At 54.6% G+C, this 24,473-nt stretch overlaps 2 protein-coding genes across 3 annotated transcripts in view; both read right to left on the reverse strand.

Annotated features, from left to right (window-relative positions):
* Window positions 1-5,999: 5,999 nt before the first annotated feature.
* CHMP6 (charged multivesicular body protein 6) lies at window positions 6,000-12,681 on the reverse strand. Its single transcript, XM_048050368.2, has 8 exons — window positions 12,537-12,681; window positions 12,298-12,407; window positions 11,812-11,899; window positions 11,148-11,234; window positions 10,973-11,038; window positions 10,618-10,698; window positions 9,969-10,023; window positions 6,000-8,695 (listed from the first exon to the last, which is right to left on the reverse strand). Exons 1-8 carry the CDS (start codon window positions 12,597-12,599, stop codon window positions 8,643-8,645), a joined length of 603 nt encoding a protein of 200 aa, XP_047906325.1. The 5' UTR covers window positions 12,600-12,681; the 3' UTR covers window positions 6,000-8,642.
* Window positions 12,682-14,434: 1,753 nt separating this feature from the next.
* The window catches only part of RPTOR (regulatory associated protein of MTOR complex 1), a 146,155-nt gene continuing 136,116 nt past the window's right edge, over window positions 14,435-24,473 (reverse strand). For both annotated transcript variants that reach the window (XM_013197940.3, XM_048050273.2), the window contains 5 exons: window positions 22,413-22,540; window positions 22,245-22,331; window positions 19,276-19,392; window positions 18,562-18,691; window positions 14,435-17,022 (listed from right to left, as the gene is read on the reverse strand). In XM_013197940.3, coding sequence (XP_013053394.2) covers window positions 16,954-17,022; window positions 18,562-18,691; window positions 19,276-19,392; window positions 22,245-22,331; window positions 22,413-22,540 — 531 coding nt within the window. In that variant the 3' untranslated portion in view covers window positions 14,435-16,953. The remainder of the gene's footprint in view (window positions 17,023-18,561; window positions 18,692-19,275; window positions 19,393-22,244; window positions 22,332-22,412; window positions 22,541-24,473) is intronic.

The following is a 24,473-nucleotide window of genomic DNA, read 5'->3' on the forward strand; positions in this document are numbered from 1 at the left end:
CTTTTCCCGTGTCCAAACCCGCTGCCGGGCACCCCGTCGGTGCCCCTGGCCGTGTTTCTGCCGATCCCACCACGGGACCGCCTGCCTCCAGCGCCCTGGGAATTCGTGGCAGGAAAAAAAACCTGCCTGCGCCTCGTGCCCTAGCATTTGCTTTGGTTTCTCCTTTTCTTCTGTTAGCTGTCTTTTTGTTACCGTGATTCACTCCCCAGGGAGCAGCGGCAGCTGGAGCGTGCCCAGGGTAACCATGGTGTTGGAGTCCCTCGGTTTGCTTACATCCCAGCAGTGCCTTCAGCTGCTCCTCGCCTCCTGCTTCGCCAGGCGGGGACCGAGCGGGGGCCAGGCTGGAGGAGCAGGACCCGAGGCAGGGACCTCGCCTCCACGCGAGACCTCTGACACCAGTGGTGTTCCCGTGCCCCAGAGGTCGGACCCAAGCCCCGGCCGCCGAGCCAGCTCTCCCCGTCGCCAAACCCCCCTTGCGCCCGGTCTCTCCCCAGGGTGACGGCGCATCCACGCACGCGGCGCCGTCCACCTCCAGCCCTGGGTGGAGCGAAGTTGCTGTGGCAACACCAACTTATGTAATCCACCCAGTTCGACTGCAGGTGTGTGGAGGAAATTGTGCTATTTTAGAAGTTTCATTAGGTTCCTTCCTAATTATCAGCGTGGCGTCATGCCAGCGTGCCCAGCCGGGTCACGCGCCCCGGCACCTGGGGCGAGCACCGCGCTGGGGTGGCGGTGGCCAAGGGCAGGGGCTCGGTGGCACAACTGGGGTTGGACGGTGCTCAGCGGGGCCTGGGGGGTTCCTCTCATGCACCACACGCTTAGCCCGCGGAAACTTGCTGCCTCGGGCTCTGTTACAGCCGGCACCCCCATGGGTTTGTGGCGAGGTGGAGAGGCGCACGCCCATCCGTGCAACCCAGAGTCCCTCCAGGGGCGGTGGCTGCGGGGCCGCATCGCTGCTCGGGGAGGGGACGGCGATGCTGCAAGGTGCTGGTGGAGTTCCCGTGTCCTTGTGGCCTCAGGAAAAAAAAAAAAAACCTGAAGGCAGGTGATGATCCCTCGCACCTCTGGCCACGACGTGTCCCCAGCCGCTACCAAGAGGACACCCGGCTCTCGCCGCCCGGCTCCGCAGCCCTGGCGGTGCCTCTGCCCCGGGTGGGCAGGGGCAGGAGAGGGGGCACGGAGGGAGGGGGCTGCTGGCAGCGTGGAGCAGGGCTCCCTTGGCTGGGCGAGGTGGCAGAAGCCTTCTCTGTCGCCGACTTGCCTGGCTGGGACCGTGGGTGTGAGGGGCAGGGGCTGCCCTGCTCCCCACACGTTGGTCTGACAGCAGCAGTGCCCTGCTTGCGGCGTGCAGAAATGAAAGGAGCCAGAAGGAAAATCTCCTTCTCCAGCCCCTCTGAGCAGTGTGGCACGAGGCAGGAGCGCACCTGCAAGTGTCAACTTGTTAATGAGATTAACAGGAAATTTATGGACTTTTTGTCTCACGCGGATGGCTTCCCCATCAGAGCCCCGGTGCGCTGCTGCGCATTATTCTGCTGTGGGTCCTCTCCACGCTCTGCCAGCAGTTATTTGTTTCTAAAGCAATTTTAATATGATTTTCCTGGCGTCTGACGTGGCACTTTGGGGAATCGGCCTAATGGGTCTGAGCAAAACCACCCGAGCCCCCGGTGCAGGATGTGCTGTTCCCTTGGCCGTCTCGTCCCGCTCAGCCTCTTTGGCTGGGTATTTCTGATCGATGCGTGGTTCCCGTCCGCATGCGGCTGCATCCCGAGCCCTGACCTGTGCCGTCGAGCTCCAGGCTGCTGCGCTCCCTGCCTGCTGCCTTTCCCGTCCCCCTCCAGCAGCAGCGCGGGGGCTCCGTGGGGCTCTCCCCACCACCTGGAGCCGGTCACTGCCCTCCGGCAGATGGAAACATCCCCGGGGCCTTGCACAAGTGCACGGCAGCACTGATGGTGTCGGGATGCTGGCGGGGTGGCTGTGATGCCCTGTGGTTGTCCTCGGTGCCCAGCTGGGTGCCCCCTGGTCCCACCACGGCAGCAGGCACCCCCGTGTCCTTCCCAGCCTCGTCCCTCCCCTGTGCCACCGCTGGCGCGCTGCACGCGCGAGATTTTTGGGGTTTGGTTTTGGAGAGTCAGGGCTGAAAATTTGCCATGAAATTGGAGATTCCCTGCGTGTGTCAGCAACTGTCAGCCAGTTAAACCCCCCCCCCAAAGCACAAATCAAGTAAAGCCATTTATGGAGGATTAGCAAAGGATGAACAATTCGGGCTCTTATTTTATTAGGTGGAAGCTGTGGCGCTGAAATCCAGCACAGAGGCTAAAACACTGGTGACAGCACTTTCGAGCCCTTGTCTAGCACTTTGCTGAGCAGGACTCCATCCGTGCCACCAAGTAGGTCGCTGGTACTTCACAGGGGAGGGGAGCGAGGCGCAGCGAGCGGCGCAACTCGCCCCCCGTTAGCCTGAAGGGCAGGGGCAGGCAGAGGTGGGGCACGGTGCTGGGCCGGCGGGGCTTGGCTGGGCACCGCTGCCAGGATCAGTGCCTGTCCCCGGGGTCACTGATGGCAAATTAAAGAAGTGGCCCAGGGTGCAGGCGTGGGCTGGCAGGGGACGTGCTGGCAGAGGGCTCTCGTGGCACCGGTGCCGTGGTGCGGTGCCGGCACGGGGCCACATGTGCCGGGCTGGCAGCAGGAGCCGGGGGAGCCTGCGTGGAGCAGCCGCTCCCGTGGGGCCGGGGGAGAGCAAGCGCAGGGAGGAGCCGGAGTGACGGAAGAAAGCAGGGAGTGGGTGGGAGAACAAAGCTCTGCGGAGAAGGAGAGCGCTGTGCTGGGGCCTGGGAGGACGGCGGGGATGGAGGCGCCGGGTGGGCCGGGGGAGGCAGGACAGGGCATAGGGGGACCTGGGCTGGCAGCAGTGCGGGGCCAGCAGCAGATCCCAGCAGGTTGCCTGCCAAGGCCCAGAGGTGGATGGATCAAAGCCCCACGGCAGCCCCAAGGCCTGCTAGGAGACGCTGGGGGGGTGGCAGGGGGGGATGCAGGCGGCTGGGGACACCGGCTCCTGGGCACCGCCAGGCTGCTGAGCCGGGCACAGCCCCGCGCGCTCCTGGCTTGCCCCAGCGCCTGGTTTCGGGAGTGAGTAATGCTGAATTACAGCTCGCTAAGGAGATCTCTGGGGATACTTCTGAATAGCAGGCATAGTTCATGCGATTTGCATAATTGGCACGATGGGATTTCGCATCACGTTGCTGCACCGGGCAGTGCCTCCCCTGGAGCCTTGGCCGGGGTCACCGGGCACCGCGTGCTGCGGAGCCCTCTGGGGCCGGGGCTGCTCTCCCAGCCCGAGGACCCGTCGGTGCCAGGAGCCTTCTCGCTTCCCGACCCGGCGGCACAGGCACATCCCCGGGACTGGTCTCCACTTGTTCCTTCCCCTGCTAACCGTGCCCGTGCGGGCCGTGACTCAGCGCAGCCCTGGGTGCAGCCCGCACCAGCCCCACCGCGCAGCCCCACCGGTCGCTCACTGGCAGCCGATGCCGCGGGTGGAGGTGGCCGGGTGGCGGCAGCTGACAGCTGGGGACAATAAGTGACTTTGCCGTGACGGCCGTACAAAGGCACGGTGTGTGCCCGCAGCTTCACCCGCGACCCGAGGACCTGAGGAACCGCATTCCTCCGCAGAGCAGGGAAGTAGCAGGAGGGTGACCCGGGGCCAGCCGTCACCTCCCAGTGCTCCTCCCAAACCAGAAACCAGCCTGGAAGTGGGCCTGGCGACCCCAGAGGGTGAAATCCCGACTCCTTTCCATCAGAGCAGTCGCTGCGGCAGCATTTTGTTCGCTGCCAAGCACCGCCGTGCACTGAGAGGTCCTGGGTAGCGCTCAGCGCTCGCAGAGGTCACATTCCTGCGCTCGGGCGCGCAGCTCTCTAACAAATCTGCTTTGTCCCCACCACTGCTCCAATTAGGAAATTGCACTGATTTTTTTTCCCACAGTCGAACTTTCAAAACCCAGGCTTGTTCTCTGCCAAAGGCTCTTCCATCTTCCAGCTGGGGACTCAGCGTGACACCCAGCCACTTAAAAAAGGTGACCGGGGAGAAGGAAGGAGCCAGCGGCTGTGCCCACGGTCCTCAGCACGCCGAGGGGCCGAGGCTGCCACGCTGCCCCTGCAGACCCGGCCGCTGCCAGCGCTGCCTCCGAGCACCGTGCCCCCCCCCTGTGCCATCCTTGTGTGAGCTGGGCACAGGGAGCATCGGGCTGCAGGGAGACTTCGTGGGGTGAGGCATGACGAAGGGAGCAGGAAAATAGAAATGCCTCGCAACCCTCCCCAAAACCGCCTGTTCCCGACTTGGTCTCTGCCAAGGAGGGTGGAGGATGAAGGAGATGTGTTAGCAGCAGGGTGGGAATACAGAGCCGTGGCCAGGGGGCCCCCGGGCACTGCTGCGGGTCACCCCCTGCCCCAGGGACGCAGACCTGGGGCTGCGCAGGGTGGGCGCAGACCCCCAGCCGCCTCCCTGCGCTCACCGATGTCAACGAGCAGCCAGAGCAAAGGCAGGAGCAAGGCCCGCGGAGCAGCGGCCGCTCCGGTTTTCCCCTCGCCGTGGTTTCCACGGGTGCTTCAGGAAACGTTCGCCTTAGTGGGGTCCGCAGCCGCCAGCCCCCCTGCGCAGCCCCGGCCGGCAGCGCTCCAGCCGTGTCGGCATAGAAACTGCCGCGGCTCCGCGGGCGTCGCTGCTGGCTGCATGGAGAGGAAGGGCGGCTGCGAGGCGGCGAGAGGCTGCCAGGCCGCGGGGATGTCGCCAGGGATGTCGCTGGCTCGTGTGCGGGGCTGGGGTCTCGCATGGCCACCCGCCCCGTTAAACGCCACGGGGACGGGATCGGGCACCCCTTGGTGCCGCGGAAACGCCACTGGGACTCCGGCAGCGGCTCCGGGAGAAGAGACGAATCTCCTCCTCCCATAAATACAAAGGGATTGGAATTCACCCTTACATGAGCTGGGTCTGTGATGGGATGCTTGGTGTGACTCCAGCCCGGTGGCCTGACCCCCCCCCCCGGGCACCAGGCGCTGCGTGGGGCTGGCAGAGGCAGCGGCGCGGGGCCGCCCGCATCCTGCGGGGTTTAATTAGCAGCAGCAAGGCTGCCGCAGCGACGCGCTTCGAGGGAAGACACCTCCATGGAGCTGCACATCTGGGCAGCTAAAGCACAGCTGGAGCAGCCCTGGGCTCAGCCCGCACGGCCGGGGCCGGCTCCCACCCCGCTGCCGCAGGGAGCGATAATTAAACACCGTGGAGCTGCACCCCCAGGGACGCAGCAACTCCTTGTGCCAGCAGGAGGTGGAGGGGCCGAGCAGCAGCACAGGGTCCAAGTGGTTGGGGGCAGGAGAGACCCAGAGACATCCCACGGCCTCAGCCCCCAAAAGGGACCTGCATCCGGAATAACAGGGAGCCAGCAAAGGGCCAGGCAGCTCCGACAGCCCCAGCTTGGGCCCGTTGAGCGGTTCCTTAAAGATCCCAGAATGAACCCAGCAAAACCCAGCCCAGCTTCCACGGGCAGGAGGGCTGACTTTCAAACATCCACCCCGGTGCTGCTGCCTCCCGTGAGCCCTTCGTGGTGCTCTTGCCTTCTCCAGGGAGCCGAGCACTGCGGGCGCTGTGCACAGCCTTGGGCCTCGTGCGCCGACCCTGGGGAGCCGCTGTGCCAAGCAGGGGGCAGGCAGAGCACCACAGCAGCAGCTTCACCACCGCAGCAATAATACGATGCACGGTATCTCTGAAATGCAGCCCCACCTCACCCTATTTTGCCTGTGCCACGTCTGCCAGGGCACCGCTGCTGTCGTTACCCAAGAGAGGAGCGCTCCCGGGACAGGCAGGCAGACGGGATTGTTTTTCTCTTACACACGGAGCCTGTTCGGAAACTTCCTGCCCAAGCCTCTCCCAGGAGCAGGGAGCTGAGCAGGGAGGAAGGCAACTCTTACTCACTGAAAACATTTACTTTGAAAATACGAGACTGGAAGAGGAATCGGTGAAACCATTAGAAATCGTTTATTGTTACAGCACACCACGGAGGTCACACACCGCTCCTGGCTCTTCCTCCCACGGAGGCACAGCGCAATCTGTTTGCTACAGGGATTAGAAGAGGAAGCCGCTGGCGATCTGCTCCCAACTTTCCTGTCGGGAGGTCAGCGTGCGGCCCCTTCATGGCACCCACCGGGGCAGGGAGCAGCCTTAACCCCTCCAGCACTGCCCAAATGCAGCTCCCACGGGGCAGGGGGCACAGACGGAGCAGCTCAGCACCCCGGCTGCAGTCACAGGCTGATGGCACAGCATCAGCACAGCTTCCCCAGGGGATGGTTTGCTCGTGCCTCCCTTGTCGCCAGGAATTTTGTGGGAAAGAAAAGGAGCACGCAGACCGCGACGACGTGCGCCAACCCTGCGTAACACGGCTTACTCAGAGCGCTAGCAGCAAGAGGTCCCTTCGAGACCTTCTTCTTGGGAGAGTCCAGCATTCATTCCTATGAGTCACAAATTAAACAAGGAGACACCAGGCTAGCAACGGCCCAAAGGAGGCTGGAAGAAAAACGTCCCACCAGTGCTGCAGGCGCCACCGCGCCGGTGAGGACAAGGCTCTCTCTGGTGGAAAAAGCGGGCACTGCAAGCCACCCGGGGTGGTAACAGCAGCAAGAGCCTTGCCTGGAGAAAAACCACCACAGGAGAGTAAAACAGACACAGCTCTGCCCTATTTTAGCTTCAGCTGTGAAAGCTGAATGGCAGGCGGCTGTAACGCGGCTGTTCCAAACACTGCCTGGGGTCACCGGCGCATTCAGCATAGGCACAGGGATCGTTTCAAACCCCTCTCTGCCAATTTCGGAGAAAGTTGGTTGTTTTCTGTTGCACTGCTTTGTAAACACGTCTGCAGCTCGTGGGGCAGAGGCTTTGTTATGCAACGTTAATTAAGAGAGAGGCAGCGCGGTGAGATTGAAAATAGGGCAACCGCGAAGTGCACGCTGCTCGAGGGTTTGTGCCCCACGTCCTGCCCCTGGCAGGGCGACGTGGATACCTCACCAGTCCTTGGAACAGCACTAACGGAGACGAAACAGAAAGCATGACTTAAACGGAACAGAACAGCAACAAACAAACAAAAATCCAACACCCCCCAGTCGCTGCTGACTCCTCGCTGCAGGCTGGGGGGCAGCAGCCTCCGGGATTAGTTAGCGTGGTCTAGCACCAGGTCACAGAGCCCCAAAGGCAGCCACCGAAAGTCTCAGAGGGCGCTCTGGGTCCTTCCGCTCTGTCACAGAAACAGGGATTGAGGGTTGTGGCTTCAAGACCGTAATAAATAAAGATCTGCAGCGTCCTGAAGAGCATCTGCAAGCTGGCAAGTACGCTTGCTTCCAAGAACGGCTAAACCTGCCCACCACCTGGCTGGCCAGGCAGCTCTCCAAGCAGCTCATCAGCCACGCCAGCCCTGGCGCCCCGCTACACCGCGCTGAGCACCGGACCGTCCTCCGCAGCCAGGTCTCAGGAGAAAACGGCCTCCCCTCTAGCTCCTTACTGAGCAGAGCCTTCGGACTTAAAGCACGTCAAACTTCACGTCTGGTGCAGAACAAGCCTCTCGCCTACCCAGCCTGACCTTTCCTGTCTCCTGCACACGAGGAAATACCAACCAGGAGCTGACAGCGGGCAGCAGAATCGAGCTCAGTCTGCCTGAACACTGCAAAGGTGAACTCGGACTCTGATGAAGGTGCTGAGCCAACACGGGGTGACTTCTGGCTCCTAACATCGGCAGAATGCTCCTTGCTATAAATTTTAAGAGGCTCAGCAGATTTCTTAACTCCACTTCTGCATTCGGTGCCACGGATTGCCAGAGGCAGAGCGGGATCTGAACGGGAATCCTTACCAGCTGCCTCTGACTCATGCCCGGAGAGCAGCTCCTCACCTCACACAGAGGTTTGTGTCCCTCTCTGCGAGCGCTGCTGCAGGCAAAGTCAAGCAATCACTCCTAGCTTCGCCCCAGTGAAGCACCCTCACGTATGCTGGTTTTGCACGAGCTGCCAGAACCGTTTCCAGCCGCGGCACGGAGGCTTTGCTGCCTCCCCCGGGCTGCCTGCACCCAGCCCCTGCCTACGGGGCCCCCGCGGGTCCCTGCTCGTCCCAGGCAGCCTGATCTAGGTGAGGACAAGAAACATCAGCAGCTCTTCCACAAACAGAGCCAGAAGAGGAGAAGCAGAGGGACAGAGGTGTGCGGACACCAGAAAGGTCAGGAGGGTTCACAAGCGCGGTGGCCCTAAGACAGCCACAAGCCCTCCAAGGGAGGGCTTGATGGGGATTCTGTCAGAGCAGAGGCAGGTTTACAACTGAAATCAAACCAACCAAACCTAAGAAAGCATTTGGCTTTGGAAGTTTGAGAGTTGTTATTTAATCCCGAGACAGCGCAGCTGAGTGAGTTCAGAATTTAAGTTACAAAAAAAGAAAGCACTAGAAAATAATCTTGATACAAGAGCAATAATCAACCAGCTGAGGTTCCCCACCCTGCGCAGGGAATCCTGCTCCGCAATCCGCCCAGCACAGCTGGGATGCTGCCAAGGCATTGCTTGTTCCCAGCACAGGCTGGGATGGAAACTGTCCTGGGTGAAAGTTATGGGGGAATCCCCAGAAGTGGGAGTTAGGATGCTGCCACAAGCTCTGGTTTTGGCCTGTTCTTGACTGGTGCTGGTTCTGTGGAGGAAAAAGAAACTTGTTACAGAAACAGAGAACACAAACAATCTCCAGAATCATCTCCCGAGGAAGAACTACGACTCTCATTTCACTTCTCAAAAGAGCAACAAATGCTTGCACAGTGCCTGGAAAGTTACTGAGTTGTAAGTGTTCATTATAAATAATTCTACATATCCCGTCTGCCCCTCTTTTCCACAGCACTTCAAGAATTAAAACAGTTTCAGAATGTACCCGACACAACTTCAGCTAGCTCCCAGCCCAGAGAAACAGATCTAGAACAGCGATTGCTCGGAGGGCAGGGGGTGGGCAAGCTTTGTCTCCCCTTTGTCCCGACAACGCCAACCTAAAGCAGGCTCAGCCAGCTGCGTGCTGCAAGGGCAGCTCGTATTTTATTTGGCTGTCCTGCGGTCACCACGCAGAGGTGACAACCGATCCGTGTTTACTAAACAAGCACTACGACTAAACATCTCCCACAGCCCAGATTTCTCCCGGCCAGATTCCATGCAGAGGAAGCAGCTTAACGACAGCCCCTGGGTTGCACAGGCCGGGCTGAAAACCAGCTTCTGCTCACCCGCCTCGCTGCCCCCAGTGCAGGCCCTGCCTTCAGCTTTTCAGCAGGGACAGCCGCCCGGTAACACTCTGCTTTCTGAGCCCTCTCCCCCCTCCTTCACATCCAGCTGCACAGCCCCTGCTGCTGAGGCTTTGGGTCGCGCAGGAGGGAGCACGGCATCACACCGGTTCTGCGGAGCTCACGCTCCAGCAGCCCTGGAGCTCTGGGGCTCCAGTGACCCTCACCCAGCCAGCTCAAAACCACTGTGGTCAGCTGCAGGAAGGTCAACAGAGCTTCAAACCATCACGAGTCTCACTGAAACCTTTTTTACTCCTTCTTTCCCCTCCCTCCCCCAGTGCGAATGCTCCTATCTGTGGTCACCAAACATCATCCTTGCATGCCAACACGCTGCGTTGACATGCTGGGGACCAGTTGAGTTTTGGATCAAGCAGAGGGCCAGGGAAGGAATCCCTCGCGGAGCTTCGCAACGTGACACACCGCAGCTGGCAGCCTACCAGCAGGTCCAGAGCGTGACTTGGGAACGGCAGGTGCAAGTCACACAAGGGGGAACTCTTCCAGGAACGACTAGATGCTGACTAACAGAAAGGGACCAGGGCCTTGAGGCCTCTTAAGGTAAAGGTTCAGCAAAAAGGGGTTTGTCAGAGGCACTTACGGTAAGGAGAGGGTCTCCAAGTATTGCACAGAACCGAAAAGAAAGCATACCTGCGATCTCTTCCGGGAGTGGCTCAGAAGGAACTTCTGGAAGCTCCAGCTGTTCCTGCAAGACATTAAAGACAACACATGACACACACCCCACGCGCCAGGCGGCGGTCCCAGACCCTTGCACCCCAGTTTTGTGCCAAGACTGTTTGGGAACAGAACAGTAATAAAAGAGACTTCACAGACAAACAGACATCTGCCCCCAGAACTGCGGGAAGGGCTATGGGTTTCAGCACTGCCCAGTAAGTGAAGCCAAACCAAGCCAGTGTTTGGAGCCAGGGGCAGCACAGAGATGGGTGGGAGTGATAACGTACGCTGCTTTCTGTTTATCTGAGCATGACCCAGGACTTTCATTCAAGATCTTCAACTACTGAAGTGGAATAGCTCTCCAGTAAGAGCAGAGATCAGCTGACTGTAACAGTTCGCAAATAAAAGTACAACCCTTAAAATCATCCCATTTTAAATGACCCCTGTGTATGGAGCAATTAGCTTAATCTTTGCTGACACAGGAATTAGGCACAAACAGGTATAACTATAACAGGTAGCAGAAGAAAAGCTGTCACGAGTGGTAAAAAGACACTTTCCCCTACTGCAAACAGCTTCCTGGAAACACACGCTGCAAATAATTATAAGAACATCAGATTAATCCTACCTGAGTAATAGTGTTTAATTCTTCTAGAATGGCATCTTCATCCTCCTCAGTCAGGCTGCCAGCCAATAGCTCATCTATTTGCTATAAAAGTGAGGAAGAGACATACTGTAGTCAACAACAATGCACAGAAGCAACTCTGTGGCTTACGGCAGGATACGTGGATGTGGGAAATCAACATAAACACAGGCTGAAGGGGTACTCAGAAAACTAACAAACTTAATTTTTCTGCAGGCGACTAAGATTCAATTCCCAGCCTGATTGCCTGTTAAATAAGGCTGGGAACATACTGCACGCCAGAGGAATTCGGCGTGGCAGGCTGCCTCTGCTCACAACTGTTCATGCGCACAGTACGTACCCTCTGGTACTCCACAGCATCTTGGGTTTCACCTATTATTCTTTCCACTTCTTCTATTGACATAACCTGAAGAGACAAAATTCGTGCGTGAGGCCTGCAGGGAGACAGCTGCAAACACCCAGGATCCCACCTAGTCCGAGGCAAGAGGACGCTCAGCTGAGCCGCTCACAGATACCTGGTGCATCTTGTTCAGACATTCATTGCCTATTTTCAGGCCCTCGATGACCTTCATTTCGATCTGGGTGAACTCAATATCCTGGACCTGAAACAGGAAGGCGAGGGGGAAGCATCACTGGCTGTCACAGCCCGGGTACAAACTGCCAAGATTCCCAGAGAAAATGCAAGGTGAAGACAGCCCAGAGTCCCAACAGAAGCCTGAATTACACCAGCAGCACGAAACACGCACAGAAAAACTTTTAACGCAGGCAGGCGCAAAAGTATATCCAGCAGGCCTTTTTCTGGCTCTCCAGCTGACCATCTATGCTGAGGCAGTAATTTCACCGACCACACCAGAACAAACACATCCGTTCCTAAAACCAAGGCACCAAGACAAACCAGAGGAAGTTTCTCCTACAGCTGCCCGCACTGCAACTGAAGTTTTACTAACTCACCGAACAGGTATTTAACACGGAGCCTGCAATACGGACTCAGACCAAGCTCACGTTGACTCTTTAGAGAAGAGCCGTGGCACGAGGCCGATCTCAGAGAGCTGCGCGTTGGGCAGAGGACTCTGCCCCCAGCAGGACGTGGCAGCTCCAAGGCAGTCACCCCCGGCCCAGGACGGCGCTCCCCCCGCACGCAGCGGGCTGCCCGCAGGGACAGGCCCAGCTCGCGCTTACCATCCGCTCCAAGTTGCTGATCTGGTTATCCGTTCTGTCCAGGAGCTGCTCTTGGTAGCGCTTCTTCTTTAGCAAGAGCAGGGCTTTTCTGGGGGAAAAGAAGAGCAGGACAACTCAGCACAGAAGAGAGCAGATGAGCCTAAAGAGGTCGCTTTAGGCGACGGTACTTGTTTAAACAGTTCTCGTTTCGCGTTTTTTTCCGAAAGAGGAGAAACAAAATTGTAAATTAAATGCGAACTCTGAGCTGGTCCTGTGAACAATAAGGGTGAGCCAATTAATCAAGCATAAACTGGCTACCTAGCACCTGGAAATGCAGGTGTACTTGGTGGGGACAGGGGGTTTATCGTGCTAGGGGGTTTGTCGTGCAGCCACCCAGACCCGAGCCCGGCCACAAGGGGCAGGGGACGGATGGAAAAGAAGCCTCAGGGGACCCCCCCCCGCCAGCAGGGCCCGGGGCCCGCGGGGGCTCGGCGCCGCCCCACTCACTCCTTCTTGCCCTCCTTCAGCAGCTGCCGGGCCAGCGCTCGCTCCCGCTCCAGGTTGAGGCTGATCCGCTTCTGGTACTGCCTCAGCTTGTCGCGCTGCTGCTTCAGCTGCTGCAGGGACACAGCGGGGCCGCCGTCACGGCCGGGCCCGGGGCAACCGGGGCAGCCGGGGCAGCCGCCGCCGCCTCACCGGGCCCCACCGGGCCCCACCGGCCCTCACCGCCCCCCAGCCCCCGTTACCAGCACGGCCTTGTCCTGCTCCGTGACGCGGCTGCGCCGCTTCCTCCCGAACAGGTTCCCCATGGCCCCGCCGCCGTTCGGCCCCGGCCCGGCCCCGGGCGGCCCGGCCCGGCCTCCCCCCGGCCTCCGCCCCCCGACGGCGGCCGCGCAGGGCCCGGCCCCGCGGAAGGCGAGAGCGGGGCGAGGAGGCCGCGGGGGGGCGGTAGCGGGGCGCGGAGGGGGCCGGGAGAGGGGATTTGGGGTGTGGAAGGGGCTGGGGGTGTGGGGGGGGCTGTAGGGGCTGGGGGGGGTGTGGGGCGGGGGGATGGGAGTTATAGGGCAGCGGGGTACGGGGCTTGTAGGAAATAGGGGGTGTTGGGGAGGGGGGTAGGGGGTGGCGGGGTATAGGGGACGGAGAGTGGAAGGGGGGGGTTATAAAAGAGGAAGGGGGTTGTAGAGGTGGGGTACGGGGGTTGGTGGCCGTAGGGGGTGGGGGTGTAGGGGTTAGTGGCTATAAGGGTGGAGGTATAGGGTTAGTGGCTATAGGGGATGGGGGGTTACAGGAGAAGGGTTACCCCCTGTATGGGGGGTTTATGGGACAAAGCATTCAGGGGATGGTGGGGGTAGAGGGGAGGGGAAGGGATGGGGGAGGCTGTAGGGGTTGGGGCAGCACTGGGGGGTCTGTAGGGAAAGGGGGCTATGGAGGATGGGGTGTATAGGGGATGGTGGCTGTAGGGGGTGTGGGAGCGGTGGGGAAGGGGGTTATGTGGGATGGGGACTAAAGGGATGGGGGACTGTAGGGAATGGGGGTATAGGGCAGAGGATGGGGCAGTAAAGGCATTGGGGGCGTGACAGGAGATGTGCTGGGGCAGGGGCAGCTGTGGGGTCCCTGTGGGGAGAGTGGGGGGGTCCCGGGGTGGGGACAAAGGGGGCCCCATCCCTGTTCTCCCCCGCAGGGAGGTGCTGCCGTGTCCCCACACTCCTGTGTCCCCACACCTGGGATGTGTCTGCACGGGAAGGGCTCTGGCCCTGGGTGCTGGGTGCGGGCAGGACACGGGGCTGGTTTTCCTTCGTGCTTCACTTCCAGCAGCCGGGCAGGAAAAGTGCTGGTGGTCCCGCAGGCGGCGGCCGTGGCCGTCTCCGTCCCAGAGCAGGCAGCGCCCTCCCCACGTGCCGGAGCCTCGCAGATCCACCGGTGCGTCCCTGAGGCACCACGTCCGATCCCAGGGCCCCTGCATGTCGGAGCCCCCGGGGCGTGCACACCTCGGGGCCTGGTGCTGTGCAGCCCCCTCGTGTCGCGCTGCCTCTGCCGCGCCAGCCGCAGCGGGTTTTGGTCGCGTGGCGCCTGCGATATGGCGCTCCCCGAAGTGATCTGAGCTCACTGAGACCACTGGGATTTGTGAGACAACACACCAGAAAACGCCCCTTTTTCACCGCCGCATTTTTCTCCCCAAATCATCCGTCGGCTTGCTCTGCACCACCCGTCGTTCCCAAATACATTTTCACCTCTGGAGGCCATTAGGATCTGGTTCTCACTTCCATGCTGCTGCAAACCCAGAGCAGCAGCCAGAGGCAACAACGTGAGCATCCCTCAAACGCAAGGAGCAAAGCCCCCCCGAAGCCTCCTAACGCTGCCCCCCTGCTCCCCCATCAGCACCAGCCCCAGCTGCAGGGAGAGGGATTTACACCGGCAAATCCCCGGCGGCTCATAAGCAGTGACCTGGGCTTGTGCAAATCTCTTTTGCCCAGGATCTCGACGTGTAAGCGGCCTCTTTGTGTGCAAACAGCCCCAAATCACACAGTGTGCCACCTAAAAACAGAACGTGGCTGCTGGACGCAGCTCTCCCTCCCTGCCTCTTAGCCTGCAGCACTGCCCCCTCCCCACCTCCGGCCCAGAAAGTGATCCTCAGACCGTGAAGTATTTCTGCATTTATTTTTTATTAACCATTTATTTGTTTGTAATTGTTTTACTCTCACATTACAATTGTGTTCTGTTTTTTTTTAATATTTTTTTGTTTTTGTAAAATAAATAGAGATAAGTGAACTTTTAGGTAGGATGCTCTCCAGATCCTTGGTTAAACTTCATGATTGAATCTCTGCATCAGACCTGTGAAAATTCAGCCCACACACACGCGCTTAGATGAAAGCTAAACAGGCCCAGTTAGTTAAAAACCCATCTCCTGGCTGCGCAGGCTGGCGGGGCACCCGGGAACGCTGGTGAGGAGCAGCAGCTTCCCACTGTGCACCTCCCCATCTTGCCAGGTATTTCTTGTTCCTTTGACAAATACACTGATACAAGTTAAAAATCTATCGTTTGTTTTTTAAGCTGTGTATGTTAATCGGTTACGTGTAGATCCCAAACTGCCCCCACGCCTGCCAGAAGCCCACTGCTGGCCCCGGCGGTGCGGGGCGCGCAGGGTGGTCAGAGGCTGGGGGCGCGTACCGCTGGGACAGGCTGGAGCAGCACAGGAGCAGCTCAGTGGGTCAGGAAGAGGCACAGCTCTGTTAGACCATAATTAACTTTTGGTAACTCAAAAGTGGACTTCTAGGTAGTATTTCCTTAAGTTTAAAGCCTTTGATCCATCATCCTGGTGGCCCTCTGCCTCCCTGCTACGGGGGAACAGCAGCGGTGCTCAAGGGTAAGGACGCAGTGCCCGGCTTTTGGCTTCTCTCCGCCTCCACCGTTCATGGAACCTCACCAAATGAATATCCAGATGTGCATACAGCATTTCATATTCAGCTTCCCTGCAGCAATGCTGGAATAGCAACTGGGCCAATTCCTCTAACCCTGCATGGCCCAGCTGCCTCAACGCGCAGGGAACTGGATTATCTGGTACACAAGGAGCGGCGGCGGGTCAGATCCACTCTGCAGGTGCCGTGGCAAAGGTAAAGCCGCCATCCGCACAGTACGAGAACATTTCTCAGCCCTTCCCTCATTGGTATGTCCACCACCGTCAGCCTCGTTGCTGGCACAGTTTGCTGGGAGCCTGCAGACCCAGTATATTGGCCAGAAGAAAAACCGGGGACTTTTGGATTTAGGAAGCCTACCTTTGTCAATGCAGTGATTTTTGCACAAGCGCAAGTTCTGTTCTTGGGCAGCTTAAATTGCACCACAGCAGCACTTGAAAGAAACCTGCCCTTTGGCTTTGCCTACCTCTTCCCCACAGTGACCTCCAGACACATCATGGACTTCAAGGGACAGAAACATTCATTATACAGACTCGGAAGGTGCAGATAATGGAGCTGCCTTTCCCCTGGGTAGCTGGGATAAAGGTGTTTTGCTCTAAGCAGGACGACCTGCTGTCTTCCCTCTCTTTAGTGATTCTCTTGTGCTCAGATCACGTGTGGCTGGTTACACACCCAGTCCTTGCAGGGACACACGGACAAGCCACAGCCACGTACACAGTGTGTGTAGCTGCAGACACACAGCCACGAAGTGCACAAATACTCATGTCCATCACCTTGCTGAATATTAGCACGTTGGAGCGAGATGAAAGCCTGTGGCTTGAACCCGCAGCCTCCCCTGCCGGCTGGGCAGTTTCCAGGTTATCAAACGCGTTTGCGGAGTTCACTGTGGGCAGGACAGCGACTGCAGAAGTAACAGTGACAGAGACACCCCCGCCTGCACCAGCACCACGTGCTTGGGTGGAAAGTGGTTACTTCAGCGACGTGCTGGGATGACAGAGATGCTCACGCTCTTTCTTCCCTCTTTCCTCTGTGTGCACCCTTACGGTACGGTGGCATCCTGCTCTGCTCCCGTCACCTCCTCAAGCCACTTCCCTCAGGATCCCTGCCTTCCCTTGCCACCAAGCCGTCCTCTGTCTCTACTTCCACTGGAGGGGAAACTGCAGAGAGGATAAGGTTCACGCGGAGGAGACACGTCCCTGCCTCCCCTGCCCATGCTCAGGCAGCGCAGGAGCAGGCGCACGGTTCTGCAGGCGGGCAGCTTGAGTCTCGCTGCCCTGCCAGAGGAGTTGCTGTTTGGCACGGGGTAGGCAGCAGCTGGAGGGGTCCCGTGGTCAGCTCGGACGCACAGAGCTGTAGGCGAGTCCTGACTTCAGACCTCAAAGCAACCTACGCTCCAGCAAAACATGGAAACAAAGACTAAAACAAAAAGCCCTTTTCAAGGGTACTGCCTCATCCAGTCCAGAGCTCAGGAGCCGTGTTCCTAACAGAGAAGCCAACCACTGGAAACAAAAATAAAATGTTCCTTTTCTGTAGCTTTTAGAGGATACAGCTGAAAAAAAAATAGGAGATTGTCTCTCTTCCCCTTGTCAAAATCATCAGTAGCTAAGTCAGGAAAAAAAAAGTTCAAGTTACGGGTTGCAGCAGCAGCCAACACTAAACATTCAAGTCGATAATTTCACTATGTACATTATAGGTGAGACACGGCCCTGCCCGCTGGGACTCCCTTCTCCGGTGACGCTGCCACGAGCCGTTATCTGATCCGCTTCTCCACTGAGTACACCGAGATGTAGTAGTCATTGCTTCCGACTGCCAGATGAGGCTGTGGAAAGAGCAAATCAGGGATAAACATACAGGTGTTACGCAGCGATGAGAGGCACATCGCAGGGAAAATGGTAACGGGTGACATTTTCAGCAGCAACACCCAGATGCTGGAAAACTCTTAAGTGCATCTGCCAACGCAGCCCTGACGACATTTTGCCAGGACCTACACTGTCGCAGCGAGCTCTGTGCCCATTTCAGCCAGCAGAAAAAATGATGGTGACTGTTAGTTGCCAACACCTAGCATAATTTTTCCAAATGACTGCAAATCTGCTTGTTAGGAACAGTCGCCTGGACTGAAAATTAACATTCCCTCTCCTGAGAGGCCCAGGCACGACCCCGGCCATGGAGACCCGGGCTGGATAGGGCTTTGTGTGCTCACTTATTTAAAGAACAAAACATTTCAAATCATCCACCACTTCCACCCTCGTCCCCCAAACCAGAGGACAGCAAAATCACCGCTGAGCTTTCTGCAAAGTGACTTTTCAACACCAAAGAGGAGATAAGTTCTCCTTTAAACCCCATTACCCTCAGGATGTAAAACGTATGTGACCTTTGCAGAAAAACAGCTTTCCTTCTGCCTGCCCAGCTAATACCACATCAGAAGGTGGCACAGCTCTTCCCTCCCCTCCTCCAGGCCCTTTGTCATTCCCACTGCTGTTTCCCATCACATATGAACTATTTGTGTTCTGATTGGCAGGTTTCTAATACAACTCTCTCCCTAAATGCCTTCTCCTCCTGTTTTTCCTACCCATTCACATTGGTTTTCAATCGGTCTTTCAATCTCCTTTCTCTTATTCTCTTCTGTGTGAGCAGCAGTCCGTAATGCAGATGGGCACCTGCCTCCTAATTAAGTAGCAAGCAGCTTCTCTAACAACTGACTGCAGAGCCACCTCAGCTATATTCAGAAATTTCCCTTTTACTCTGTTTTATTCTAGACTTTATCAGCTTATGCCTTTAAGTTTTGCAGATCTCTCTTTTTTTTTTTTGACAGTTTTTCTACTGCACAGCATTAGGTCTTCCTACAGCCTTACATAAGCAACAGCGTAAAAGCAGCCCCAGAGACACAAGGGTGAGCCTACTGTCTACAAGAACAGAGGCACGGAATAAATAAGCACACAACATTTGGCACGCTGAAAGTGAGAGACTGCACCTCTCCACTCAGCTCCAGGCAAATTCACCTTGGAGGATTTCTGTGGCAAGAGACAGAGCTACACCAGGCGGCGGACCCGGAGTGATGGGAACAGTATACCAAGCTGGCCCACAGGTAAAAAGGGCTCAGCAGCTGGCAGTCGTGTTCTGGTCTTAGCTGCACATCAGAAACGAGCAGCACTGGTGGCACCTGCGGTGTAGGCACCTGGAACAGGCTGGAGGACGAGCAATGAAGGACCCAGGCTGGAAGGGAGGCTCAAAGGGCCTTCAGAAAACTACGCTGGGACAGCACCTCTCCGTGCTGGGGGAGTCTCCGTGCCTTTCCCTCGTCCAACACCAGCTTTAACTAAGAAATGCAAATTCCAAAAGCCAGAAAGAGAATACAGACCCAGTGAGGATGGAAAGCCAGGCAGCTGATGGCTCCAACTCTTTGTCCCATAAAACCATCGTAGTATTTGATATTGTTGATCAGCTCACCATTTCCATTGTAGATTGCAGTGAACTGGTTCATTGAGCCACTGGAAAGGAATTAAGAGAACACGATGTCATTGACAGTGTTGTGGTAACACCGGTGTTATCGCCCACAGCCCCTTTTTCAGCTGGGGAGACCTCAGCTCATCAGGCTAGTGTGCGAGGAGCTCTTATAAGCAGTGAGATCGACTTCAGCTGTACCATGGCAACCTCAGTACAGAGAGATTTGCAGAAAGGCTCGAACGACAGCCCCCTGTTACACTGTGTGACCGAGAGAGAAGACATGAAAAGCTGATGTACGCGCTCACTGGAAGCAGATCCCCCTGCAACCTCCAGGACACACGGCTGCGGACCGGGTGCCGGTCCCCTGCTCCGTGCCCAAACACACACGTGCTGAATTTATACAGGGATCTGACATGGGAGTGAGAGACAGCATGCCGTCACTCTGCTGGCAGTGGGATGCACTAAGGCATGGCGGGGATAAAATACCTGAACTGAAAACATGGGAACGAAACTGCATTTTTTATGGTGAGGTTAAAACAACAACAAAAAAAACCACGAATGATGTCTGCAGAGACAATTTGTCCTCTCTTTCCACTCCAGAGATGCAGAAGGTGAAACTGGAACTTACCACGCAAAGAGGTTGGCTTGTGGGTGAATGTCAAGAGCCGTCAGCCCTTTGACTATCTGAAGGACCTTCATGGACTCTGGCATCCGGGGGTCGAAGAACCGCACATCTCCGTTTACACTGCCAACACAGGAGTTTCACAATGTCAGGCTGTACCCGGACCAGATCCTAAAGCCCAGGGAACTGAGCCATATGCCTGTCTGCGAGCTGACCACCTGCATCAGAAAATTAGGATAGAGAAGACACGCACCCTTGCCTTCTCTATCAGCGCAGCTGAATTTCCACTGATGTCACTTTTATTTGGTACCATCCACAAAGCATTAAGAGCTGTGCAAACAGCCTGCCTCTGCCCTCAGGAGCGATCCATTAGTACTTTTATCACTTACAGCCCATCACCGAGTGCAAGTGCCTTTACTGTTATGTCATACCCAATACACTAAGCTACATGTCAGAACCAAATTCCTTCTCCTTTTCACAGTAGGAAATTGTGTTAGAGAACTGTAACCAGATGGGATCTGCTGGTACGATCTATTATGCCAAATGCCTGGACACAGACGCATGTTCTTGCTGTCCAAAGTACTCTGTGGACCAGGCGTAACAAATGCTGCTTAACACTCGGGCGATATGTCAATCCTATTAATGACTTTATCAGGGAAAAGACAGGGGAGAAAGCAATAATGGCAGTGACAGGATACTGCACTTAGTAGATGAAGCACTTTTCAAACACAAATGATTCGTTGTTGTTAAGAGATCTCTCTGAAATACATCAGTAGAATCACATCTGTTGAAAGTGAAGAGGATGCATCTTCCCCTATAGCCCTGGCACAGAGGGCTGAGGATTTTGCTATGATACATCTGCTCTTCCGTGCTTCTTAGAAGAGACTGGTGTAGGGAAAGACCCACAGAAATCTTACGGAAACTAAAGTCAGTGTCAACTCATCTGACCTTATTCTACTGGCAGCAGAAGTAAGGCTTGCTGTTGGCACCACAACTTTTAAAGCGTTTCTTCCCTCCAAGTAGTATGACAAGATGACCATATACAACTACAGAGTTAAGAACATCTGAAAGCATTAAGAAGCATATTGCCTTCAGTTTCTTCACCTCTGGAATATCTAATAGTGATCAAAAGGCTGTTATACAGGGTTACTGATATCATTATAAGAAGCTGCAACTCCAGCTGTCACATAATTAAATCCAAGACAAATTAAACTTCGGGTTGATTTCATTCCTGAAGACTGGATAGAAATATTATTTGAGAGAGATCAAATATACAGTAAATTCATTTAAAGCTTTGAACCTCAATACGATTGAAAATGGTTCGGAATATATCGGAAGACCATGTAAGAGCTTTAAAATGGAAACAAAATTCTGTGGTGAGGGGACTACTTATGAGAACATGGTTTTAAGAAAGCACAGCCCAAGTGAACAATAACAGTCATCAACAAGTCAACAACAGCTAACTAGTAAACCAGGATATTCAGGTGTTTAAGGACCTTTTCAGACAATGCTGTCAGCCTGACAGAAGCAGGACTGCTGATTAATTAGATGTAGCTTCCAAACGAGACATGGGGAAAGACATTGCCCTAATGTCCTACGTAATTGTGTGTTGCCGTTGTAGAGCTTGCCAGTAACTAGGAAACAAGCCTACCATACATTTGCCAGCTCCAAATTCTCCCATTATTCCACGAGTGTTTTGGGGGAAGTCACTAGTGAACTGCTGGAGAGCAGGAAAATGCTGTGGCGGCACTAGCACGTAGATCAGAGAGGCTGAGCGAAACATCGCGTGGTGAACCACTGCTGAACGATGGAGAGACGCAGAATCCGGGTCTGAGTCACCCAGCCTGTCTTGCAAACTCCCGTCCCTGGTCTGGATGAAAAGTTTCTCTACGATTCAGAGAATAACTCCACAAGCAATACAATGCCTTGAAGTTCTTTTTTAGGAAATAGTTATGCCAGGCCCTCTTACATCCTAACATTTGTTGGTTTTTTTTTGAACCTTGCTGTCAACTAAAGGCCAGTGAACCGGGATAAACTGAGAGTGGTGTGGTTTGTCTTAAACAGAGTTCCTCTGGGATGGGACCAGCCCTGCCTTTTGAGGTATAACATTTTCTCATACTTTGTCAATCCTGAGAAAAAGCATCATTTGTTCATGAGGGCACTGAGGAGAGGGAAAAAATGAGCCTTCAGATACAGGCTGACCAAGTATACAAGCCTGACCCCTGGGATTGTTGAAAGAGATTACAGAAAGGAAGATTAAAAACTCTAATATGTGAGCTTGACAAATCTGTCAGCGGCATCACTTAAGCCCCTTTCTGAAAATCTTAATAATTTTTTGCCGGCCCATCCCCCACTCCAGGAATGTTCTGCACCCTAGAAAACTGTTTTGTTTTCATTTTGTAATCAAGAAAAAGGGCCTCCCTGTGTGCAAACAGCGTTTTTGTGACAATAAATTATATTCTGCTGTTCTTTAATGGCTAAATAAGTATATGCTGCTCTCTATGCAGTATTTACCAGGCAGCAGAAATGGATTTATGTGTAGAAAATTGCTAAACAGCAAAGTAATCCTGCACAGCAATATGCCCAACAGATGCAACATAAACCTCCTTCCTTCTCATGTTCTATCTCAAATGACCCCACAAAGATGCTGGCAATCAAGAAGAACAACCATAAGATATGCTATATCTAGCTTAGGTTTCTGGTTCACTTGATTCCTCCCTCACATGCCTCGTGATAGTGATTTCAGCACAGATACCTTCTTGTTTACTCTCAAACCTAACCAACAGGCTTCCAAGGAAAGCTTCACTTTTTTTTTTGCCTTCTCTCTACCACGTTTGAGCAGGAGTTAATTACTGAAGCAAATGTCAACCTAAAAGCTTTACGCTCTTACCTTCTGAAATACCAGAGGTGGATTTCAAACAGAAAAGCAAGCTGTGTTTAAGAGAAAACCGCTCAAAGAGTAAAAGCTCTTTTACCTGACACTCATTATGTTGCCTTCAGGATGTTTCTGCAGGTATGCCTTCACCACCCAGGCTGTGTGCTCTCGGTAGGTCATGACACGGCTGGGGAACAAGCAGAGAGGAGAAACGTTGTGAAGGGAAGGTGGAGGAAATGCGAGGATCCCACCGAACCCGGGAAGTTACCATTCACTCAGAGCCATCCTCCTGTCGAACACGCGGATGGAGCCATCACCCAGCCCTGCCACGATTAGCGAACGATGAGAATCACACGAAAGGCTGGTCACACAGCTGTCCGCTCCGGTGGGGATGTCCTAAGGAGAAAGCACACAAAAGCCCAGTTGAGACCACGGTGTGTCTTCAGGTCTGCAACCCCAAAGAAAAGGTGCTAGAGTCAAGGAGCCAGACGCTCCCTGCGCCCTCCTCCTCTTCCATGCACCATTCTGTACATCAGTCCAAAACTAAACCAGGGTTAAACCCTGATCTGCGCTGGTGCAAAGCTTTTCTCCAGGCTCTCTGGACATGACCAGAAGTGAAGGAGCGGTGGCCCTGAGGATGACGGTCACTGCTGCTGTCCTGTGTCAGAGCCACGCAGCCCACAGTTCGTCCCAAAGAGCCCAGAGAAAGAATTCCAGCAAAACCAGCTATTGGTTCTGGTTTATAAACCAAAACCAAGGCGAGGTCTGCTTTGTGAAGGAGAAGTTAATGTTATTCTCTACTAAAAATATCTAATTAGTTAAAGTAAATGGCCAGAGGAGTTATTTCTCCATAAACCATCTTTTTTGGATACAAGTTTTGAATGCCACTGGAATGGCAGGCTGGATGCTAAATATTTGGAGGAGAAAAGTCAAGTAAGATGAATATACCTGTAGAAAGGAAAAACTCATAATGCCATATAAAAACACATATAAACCCAGGCACACAGTATGGTATAAGGCAATATTATCTACGAAAAATCTGCTCAAGGAACAAGGCTATGAAATGTCAGCCCTTCTTGTGCACCAAATCAATGCCCAAACAACTTTCAGGAAATAATTCAAATGTCTCTTGTAGAAGAATCTACAGAAAAACCCTGAACAGCAGAATGCAAAACAGACCGGATGATTGATTTAAGAGAAATATTTCCTACGCAATAAACCCAGGTCTAATAAGGTTTTAATTTTTATTTTTTTTTAGCACTTAGCTCTCTTCCTCCTTTCACCATTAGGATCATCACTGCACCTCTGCAGCACCCCGGTGTTTGCTGCAATGGGCCAAGTTGAGCAGGAGACAGCAGGACTAGCTGAGTGTGACCTCCCTGCCCTCCCAGCAAGGCAGCGAGTGCTGCTGCAGCAGCTTTGGTGCTCCTGAACGTCAGAGCCTGACAACACAATGAGCTGCCCAGCTACAACGTGGTGCCACAAAACCTTTTACGCAAGATAAAGCCGGCTGGTGCCGTGCCACTTATCAATCCTTGCTTTAGGACCACGTGAGAGGAAGATTCAGGTTATCTCATTAGATGCCAGACACTGTGTGCATTAAAAACAAACAAACAAACATGGAAAAGGAAGACTGGAGCTTGCATGGACAGCTGTGCTGGGAACATGTTGCACATTCTTATTCTGATGCTTGCTGCTTTCCCCCTTTCTACTTGCCATAAACAAAAGAATTATTTGGAATTATGTCTATGATGGGTATAAAGAAAACAAATCAATTGAAATAGGTAAAAACTAAGTAATATTGCAAAAGTAGGAGGACAATCAGGAGGCACGTTAGAACTGCATTAGCTAATTTCACACTTCAATCCTATTTTTGCTTCTGTGCATATTCACCTTTCCTAGTTGCTATTCACAGCCTTGGCTGAGTGAAGAAGCTGTTGGCTGGAGGCACCAAACTTCAGGGGCTGTTTTCAGACAGCTATTCTAACTGCCTAAAAGCAGATCATGTCTTTGAAGCAGAAACAAGCAGCAGAAGTGAAAATGAAGTACTTGCTTCTTCAGCTACATCCAAAGTGCTTCCAGAGGTTCACTTTTTTGCAGTTCAAAGAGTGGGAAGGCACCTTTATTAGCTTGGATTACACAGCCCTGCTGCTCTTTGTGCTGAATTTCAGTTTCCCAGTGTTACTGAGTCAGGAAGTTTCAATCACTTGAATTTCAACACAACCAATCTTTGTAATTAAAAAAGAAACAACGTGTTTTTAGATACTTTCAATACAATCATTAATCCTCGTCATTTAAAAGATTTTCACCTCCTGAATTTTGATGTTCC

Source organism: Anser cygnoides, chromosome 19 (assembly GCF_040182565.1).
Source record: "Anser cygnoides isolate HZ-2024a breed goose chromosome 19, Taihu_goose_T2T_genome, whole genome shotgun sequence".
NCBI lineage: Eukaryota > Metazoa > Chordata > Aves > Anseriformes > Anatidae > Anser > Anser cygnoides.